The sequence below is a fragment of the Plodia interpunctella genome, chromosome 30, assembly GCF_027563975.2.
Source record: "Plodia interpunctella isolate USDA-ARS_2022_Savannah chromosome 30, ilPloInte3.2, whole genome shotgun sequence".
Taxonomy (NCBI): Eukaryota; Metazoa; Arthropoda; class Insecta; order Lepidoptera; family Pyralidae; genus Plodia; species Plodia interpunctella.
The window spans coordinates 387,001-395,427 of record NC_071323.1 but is presented as its reverse complement, the minus strand read 5'-3'; the positions used below and the strand labels follow the sequence as shown (position 1 = coordinate 395,427).

At 38.0% G+C, this 8,427-nt stretch overlaps 1 protein-coding gene across 4 annotated transcripts in view; it reads right to left on the bottom strand.

Moving 5' to 3' along the window:
- Positions 1 to 1,368: 1,368 nt before the first annotated feature.
- LOC128682636 (uncharacterized protein) overlaps positions 1,369 to 8,427 on the bottom strand; it is a 34,187-nt gene continuing 27,128 nt past the window's right edge. For 3 of the 4 annotated variants that reach the window (XM_053767510.2, XM_053767512.2, XM_053767511.2), the window contains exons 8-10: positions 7,400 to 7,546; positions 4,814 to 4,954; positions 1,369 to 3,609 (exon numbers count right to left, since the gene is read on the bottom strand). In XM_053767510.2, coding sequence (XP_053623485.1) covers positions 3,470 to 3,609; positions 4,814 to 4,954; positions 7,400 to 7,546 — 428 coding nt within the window. In that variant the 3' untranslated portion in view covers positions 1,369 to 3,469. The remainder of the gene's footprint in view (positions 3,610 to 4,813; positions 4,955 to 7,399; positions 7,547 to 8,427) is intronic. The other variant, XM_053767513.2, reaches the window with a different exon arrangement.

Sequence of the window (8,427 nt, the reverse complement as noted above, 5' to 3'; positions counted from 1 at the left end):
TAAAACTGCTAGATTTATTATTACATTAATAAATATAAATGTATTTAAACTGCTACATTTATTGCGCAAAAAAAATGCATGAGTAGCCAATTATATATCGTGTAAACCATTATGTGAAAAATTTAAAATATTACCACTACCATGTTTATATATTCTAGAAGTAGCGAAATTTATAAAACTTAATCTGTTATTATTTAAGAAAGCGAGTGACATAAATCCCCGCAACACTAGACGTGGAGATAGACTAGTGCATGGTCATATACCGCGGACGAAGATGTACTCCAATAACTGTTACGGAATGTGTATAAAAATTTATAATAAGATTCCTGAGGCAATAAAAGGTTTACCATTCCGAAGGTTCAAGAAAGCTATGCATGATTTATTATTGACTGAACGTTTTTATAGTGTTAATGATTATCTTCAGGCCGAAATGTAATGGGATTGAATTTATTTTATAATTATTGACATTGTTTTGACGTGACAACGTCTTAAATTAGGTTGCGGCTGGGAGTCACTTATGAAAAAGTGTAACGCCCGGTAACGTTACGATGAGTCACCGAACGAGAGAGAGGCCCGCCGAATGCCTTGCGTCTCTCTCCCACTCAACTATGATCGGTCTGCCGCGCGCGTAAAAACACGTTGTCACGTAAAATCTTCGCCCGTAAAACCGACTTTACAGGCAACCATTTTTTATTTATTTATACTTATATTTTTTTTTATTTTGACATCGTAATAATTAGATGAAATTGTATTGAATTATTATTATCGTGAACTATTTAATAACATACATATATTTTCCTACGCCTCAGGTGGCAGAATATGTTTGACTCTAATTTATATAAGACCTACACATGTTTTAAAGGAATAAATTATTATGATTATGATTAGAAACTACCGTAGCAAGCGGTGATGGTCCAATGGTGAATACAACATCATCCATGATGCAAAGCCTCCTGCGCGCCATCCTGTGATGCAGTCCCGGGTTGGAATCCTATTTGTGCCACGCGAGTTTGTTACCAAACTGTCTCGTGTATAATATTTTCATAGACCACAGTTTTAACATTGCTTGCGGTGTAATATCGTGAAAAAACCTAGTTGAATAGTTCACTGTGTGTATACAACTTGTCACTAGATGGCATTAGGTAGACGAAAAGTCATGTGAGACCGTTGGCGACTTGAATAAATGTAATAAAGCCTTATATAATAAAATCACTCGATAAAAGCCATGTTAATTACCTATTAGATAAAATTGTTTTAATCTCCTAGCCAATAGATGGCGCTACAGGTATAAAAAAAGCAAAATAGTTACTTTGTCTATGCCCAGCGGGTGAAATCGCGGGTAATAAGTTATTAAATAAAACAACTTGGTAACATGATATTAATTATTTTATTGATACAATAAAGTTATCTCAAAATATGGAAGTAAAAAATACTTTTTCAATGAAATGTACAATTAGTATGTGATGCGAAGCCGGCTCCACGCTACCGCGGACCAGTTCGCCGATTACCGGTATACATTGTTTGTTTTTCATTGCGATAAATAAAGGCACTCATACTGACTACGCAATGGTCACGCATTAGCATCGGCGTATGTCCGAGTTGAACCGCCGTATGAACAAAGAAAATGAGAAAGCCGCATGAAAAAAGTCCCGTAACAATATGTGGAATGAAACAGTGTTATAGGAATCGGAGGATTTTTTATGCCGGCCACACACTATCAGGCAAACAGTTCGTGCAACTTTGGCAGTTTCGACATGTCTGGCGGGCTACCACGGAACATAAAACACGCGTCTACACGTTCTCACTGTTTTACACGACGCGTACACGATATTAGATAGTAAAAGGGACAGTTAGCTGCGTGCTGCGATATTTTTTCTCTTGCGATAAAAAAAGCTCGCATGTAAACTTTATTGCAGTTTATATGCGAGCTTTTTGTATGTTCCTTCGCATTGGTTCTGTTCTCTTCGGCGAAGGGGTGTAACCGGCACAAGAACTTCATTTAAAAAAACGGTCGGTAAAAATAGGGTACCTTAGGTAGATCTTTTATGAAAAGTTTCCAGAAAATATTAACACTTCCGAAAAGGGGCATAAAAAGATAAACTATGAAAATGTAATCTTGACATTTAAACAAACACCGCACCCCACGTGGTGTGCGGTGTTTGTTGTGTGCGGTGTGTGTATATGTGTGTGTGTGTACACACGCACGCACGCACACACACACATACACACACACACACACACACACACACACACACACACACACACACACACACACACACACACAAAACTGATATTATTCCTTCTTGATACTATTATGGACGCCTAGCATCTAGAATTCACAGCCGATTTAATAATTATTACCTTAATATTAAACATTATGTTAATATTTATATTGTAAGAAAGGTTATGGGTTTGAAATTGAATGGGAAAAGAAATAGGGACACGCCGAAGAAGAGTTGGATTGAGTGCGTCAGGCAGGATATGGCTAAAAGGGAAGTGACAGATCGGTTAACATCAGACAGGGAGGAGTGGAGGAGACTGACGTGCTGTATCGACCACACATAAAGTGTGATAAGGGTAGGCTGATGATGATAATATTTACTTGATACTTCGCATATAGGATGTCGGTGGCGAAGTGGTAAATCCAGTAGTTTGTAGCTTGTGAGAAATAACTATAAATATAAAAATTGACTAGAAAAAGTACCTGTGAAGGTCTAATTTCTGAATAAATGATTTGAATTTGAATTAAAGTGCTTGCCTCTGAACCGAGTGGTCTCGGTCTGGTCATGATGGAAAATGATATTTTCTGATTGGCCCGGGTCTTGGATGTTTATCTATATATGTATATGTTATAAAATATAGTATCGTTGAGTTAGTATCCCATAACACAAGTCCCGAACTTACTTTGGGGCTAGCTCAATCTGTGTGATTTGTTCTAATATATTTATTTATTTATATTTATCTACCAAAGGTACCTTATTTCACCGTTTCGTATTTGCACGGGGTTTATGGTGTTTTAATTGACATCGGCATTAAGCGCCGCGATTATCAATCTCAAGAGAGCACTTTTGTGTTAAAATATTCAAGTGACAGTTGTTCTATTCAAATGATAGTTGTTTAAAACTGACGTTTCATGTCTACCAGGTTCTCAGAGCGTTTCGACCGCTGCGGCCGCGCTGTCATTACGATCCGTCAATTGTCTCCGAAGGACCAAGAAAGGAATCATTTCAGAAATCAATCATTCATAAAATCGACATTACCACATTAAAAATTAATAACTTTAAAGTCAGATAGTAAAACCGCCAACATTTATCTTGAGATAAATTAAATGTCTATCAAAAGTAATTATTGTCTTTGTTAAATTTTAAAAAATTGCAACGACCGCGCGGCCGAAGCTGTCGTAATTCTTTTAGAAACAAATGTAATTTGTTAGGAAACAGGCCAGTAATATTATTGATACTGACATTTGTCAATATTGACACTGACATTTGTTGAGTGCAGCGTTCATCAAGCTCATGAGCTCTGTGTAGAGCAGACAGGAACGGCTGGACGGCTTGCAGATCTCGCGGTGGTCCACCGACACGCCGTACAGCGCGCCGATACCAGCGTCTGTGGAGTAGGGACGCAAGGTTATTGTATATCGAGGTAATGAAATTATCGATAGAGTTGATAATACATTTTTAATAATGATGTAAATTCGTCCTCCTAATTTTTAATATATGTATAAGACCTATATTTGTTAATTGACGTCCTTGGAGAAAAGGCTGCGGTGAAGTTTGTCGCGCCGCTTCTTCTTCGCCTGCGCTTTGGAAGCCGGCAGTAGACTTAGTTTAAGTAATTTTTTGACGTGAATAAGTGATGTATATCATCCTAAATTGAATAAAGAATTTTGAATATGACTATCTATGATTTTGGTCGATAATATCGAACTTTAAATAAAAAATATGCAGTTCCCTGAATAAGTGCTTCTCACTTGTTTTTTACATAAAGTATAGCAATACATCCTTCTTTTTGGAAATAACCCCTTTCGCTCACGTTTTTTTTCTTATTATCATATAATACACAGTGATCAAAAATGTCACACACACATGAAGAAACACGAAAAAAAAGGAAGCCCATACAACCTTATCTAATGTCGTAAATTATAATTTTTTTTTCTTAATAAATGATATCGATATTATTGTATCGTTATAGCGCAAATATCTATATAAATATCGATGAATTAAAAAAAAAATTCTATATTACCATTTGCCGATATATCGATTGGAAATGTCGATTAATTGCATGATATCGTATAGTGTAGCTTCAGTTGATTGATGATTGATTTGATTTAACGTCCAAAAACTTACAAATGATATGTGTACGCGTAAGTGTGATTGTGTGGCGAAAGACGTGAACAATACTTTGAGTAATATAACTTGAGTCGAATAATACATCTGTCTCTGTCGCTCTCATTTCGAATGTATCTGTTCATCCTGCTGTCATAGGACTCAGTTTATATTGTACAATCAAAATTATGATATGCGCGGCGCGCCTATATGATGAAAATAAAATGTTTATTGGACCATACAGATATGATTGATAAGAATACGGAAAAATTTGGAAATAAAAGCCTTAAGTTTGCTGCAATAAAATTTAATTTTGAATGCTTTTAATCGCGGAATCGTAAAGCCAGTGATAAGAGAACAGTGACTGTGTACCCGATAGTTGTTTAGTTATTACGGTGGGACGTCGATTAGTCTCGACTGGTTGTGACACAGTTCCGGGCGGAAATGTAGGCCACAACCACTTCCAGTAGGTACAGTTAGCTCACCAGCAGAGGAGGCGCTGACGATGCGCAGGCGCAGCACGGCCATGAGCGTGCGCGCGGTCTCGACCAGACTGCGCACGGCGGGCCGCCGCGCTGCGCTCGCCGCCAGCCAGCGCGTCTGCAGCGACACCACGAGCGCGCAGTCTGAGCGAGGAATTACCATATACTACATGTCGCCCGGGGCTTCGCTCCCGTTGGAATTTTGAGATAAAATATAGCCTATAGCTATCTTGAATAATTTACCTTCCTAAATGGTGAAAGAATTTTTGAAATCGGTTCGGTAGTGTTGGGGGTATACTCCGAAACTACCGAACCGATTTCAAAAATTCTTATGCCTTAAACATACAAACTCACAAACGCTTACCTCTTTATAATAATAGTATAGATTGATCAATAATAAAAGGTGGTTCTCGAGAGTGTTTCGAGCGCTGCGCCCGCGCTGTCATTACGATCCGTCAATTTTCTTGAGCAAGGAATCATTTCGGAAAGCAATCATTCATAAAATTTACATTACCGCAGTACAGATTAATTATTTTGAACTCGGACAGGAAAATACATAATCTTTGTTATAATATTTGGAAAAAATAAAGACCGCGTGGACCGCAGCGATAGAATCGAAACGCTCTGAGAAACACCCAAAAACGGTAACCGGCTATTTACAAACCCGACTTAGGCACGAAGGTATAATGATACCTTAAATAAAAAAATTACAGCGCTCAACAGCCTACACTGAGACAAAACTAAACACACCGCTTGTGTCGCGCATCCAATGGACACAAACACATCCAGAACCACTATTATCTATAAAAACTATACCTAGGACGACCTCGGTGACGCAGCGGTAAAGTGCTTGCCTCTGAACCGAGAGGTCCCAGGTTCGATCCCCGGTCGGGTCATGATGGAAAATGTTCTTTTTCTGATTGGCCCGGGTCTTGGATGTTTATCTATACATATATGTATTTGTTATAAAATATAGCATCGTTGAGTTAGTATCCCATAACACAAGTCTCGAACTTACTTTGGGGCCAACTCAATCTGTGTGATTTGTCCTAATATATTTATTTATTTATTTAAACTAGGATATCAAATTACACATTTTTGTGTTGCGAAATCATCTGATGCCAAAAATCACATTTTTGTTGTATGTGAGCCCCATTAAATATATAATTTTGTGATAATAAAGCCGAGTATTTAATGGTAAAAGCCTGCGTGTGTCGCACAGATGTGTCGTGTGTTCTTGTGCAAAATCCACTGGACGGATTGTCACGAAATTTGGTGCACGGGTAGAATATAACCTGGAATAACATATAGTTATTCTTTTTCAGGGTACTTATTCTTGTTTTTTTTAATAATAATGAGACGAAAAATTTCTGGAATCGAGCGGGAATTGAATCATAAAAGAGATGAATTAATTCAGCTGAACTGGCACGGTCTCGATAGCTCAGTGGTCGAGAGCACTGTCCCGGGTAGACAGGGGCGCGGGTTCAAATCCCGCTCGATTCCAGAATTCTTTCATCTCATTATTATTTTCAGAAATAAGTTCAAATCATGTGTGACATCAGTTAAATTTAAATAGTGTACTTCTTATTAGTTAATTTATATTAAGCATTTAAAAATATTTTGTATTAACCAAATCATGAGTATGTTTAGTATTTTCTCAAACGTGTATCTGGTCGTGTCTTCGAATAAAATATATCATTGTATATTTCTCTATTACAACATCATTGTTAAAGTAATATTGTATTTAAGTATAGCTTTTAGTGCTAAACGCGTCGCTGAGTAATGTATTTCTTGTGTTACTTCAAATTGTGTTTATCTCGATACGATGAACATGTAAAATCGTAATGTAAATTGTAAAACGTTCTGGACGCTGTGACACAAGCATCGCTTAGTGCAGAGTCCACAGTCCAACTAACCTATAAATTGTAAATCTAACTTCTAAAATGATTCTGTCAACTATCGTATTTTTTGCTTTGGTGAATAAAGTTATTATATTATTTGGTTGCGCCAATATGGTACTTTGAATTTGGCGCCATACGTCTCGGTTTTGTTTAAATTGTAAGCTGATTGGCTGTTCCCACATTTCCTATTCCTATTACTTGTCTCCTTCCCACACCAACGCGCCAACGCATGTGTGAGCGAGAAGACAATACCAAGCAATTCGGAAATCATCGCCGCTAGTCGTGCGCTTTAAACGAAAAAATTCGTTTTGTCGCGCGCGCTGTCCCGCTAATAATATTCGAATAATATTGGTGAAATTACACTTGTATCACCCCGTGAATGTGCATAAACTCTTCCATACAATCACCGTGGACTTTGTGCGTTATAGTTTACTTCCAGCATCGGCCTGGAGAGCAAATTGGATCTTCTTCAGCGGATCAAGCCCGATAGCACGCTGCCGGCCGACCTATTTGTGAAGGCATCTCAGCAAAGGTTGGTGGTTCCTTATCCACGAGCTGCCTGCTCCTTTTGTCCATATAGCCTCCAGGCAGTTAGCAACCATTATTATTATCCCGAAATTCCACGTGCGCAACTAGTAATGTATAAATTATGAATGATTTTTCGATGGGAAGCATGAAAAAAACTCACCCTTGCTGATCTCGAGCAATTCCACGCTGCGCGCTGTTACCGGCATCTTGATGTCGGCGAGAGGCGAGCCCCTGTGCGGTACCGAGTAGAACATGAACCCGGCGCTGTTGCGCCACAGACCCACGACGGGCGACGCCGACACGGCTTCTTTAATTACATAAATTAAGTACAATTTATTTAGTTCCACCTATATGTTTGTAGTAGTGTAGACGACCTCGGTGGCGCAGTGGTAAAGTTCTTGCCACTGAACCGAGAGGTCCCGGGTTCGATCCCCGGTCGGGTCATGATGGAAAATGATCTTTTTCTGATTGGCCCGGGTCTTGGATGTTTATCTATATATGTATTTGTTATAAAATATAGTATCGTTGAGTTAGTATCCCGTAACACAAGTCTCGAACTTACTTTGGGGCTAGCTCAATCTGTGTGATTTGTCCTAATATATTTATTATTTATTTATTTATTTATTTGTCAGTCTGTAATTTAAATAAATAAAATAAAAAAGTGTTACATAGTTTAACATATTATAATAATAGATTCTACCCGCGGCTTCGCCCGCGTAAAATTTGCCTAGTTTATGTCACTATTAGATGTTTCATCTGTAGGTATTCTGTGCCAAATTTCATTAAAATCGGTCGAGTAGATGTAGAGTTTATCCGTTACAAACAAAAAAAACCGGTAAAGTGCGAGTTAGACTCGCGCGCCGAGGGTTCCGTACAATATTCGACTGTGATTTTCTACCCGGCCGTCTGACTAACGTAAAACGTGGGAATGCTATGGTTGCAATTTTTCCTATGTCAGCATAGTATGCCCTTATTTTATCCCAAATTTCATGATTCTAGGTCATCGGGAAGTACCTGTAGGTTACCTGTAGGTTTCGATTCCCTTGTGAAATCGCAAAATGCACAAATTTTTTATTGAATTACAAATTTAACTTTTTACTTTGATATAACTATAAATTAATAATTTTCGGTTTTTTTTTTCCTATATTAGGACGGTATGTCCCAACTTTTTGGCAAAATTTCATGATT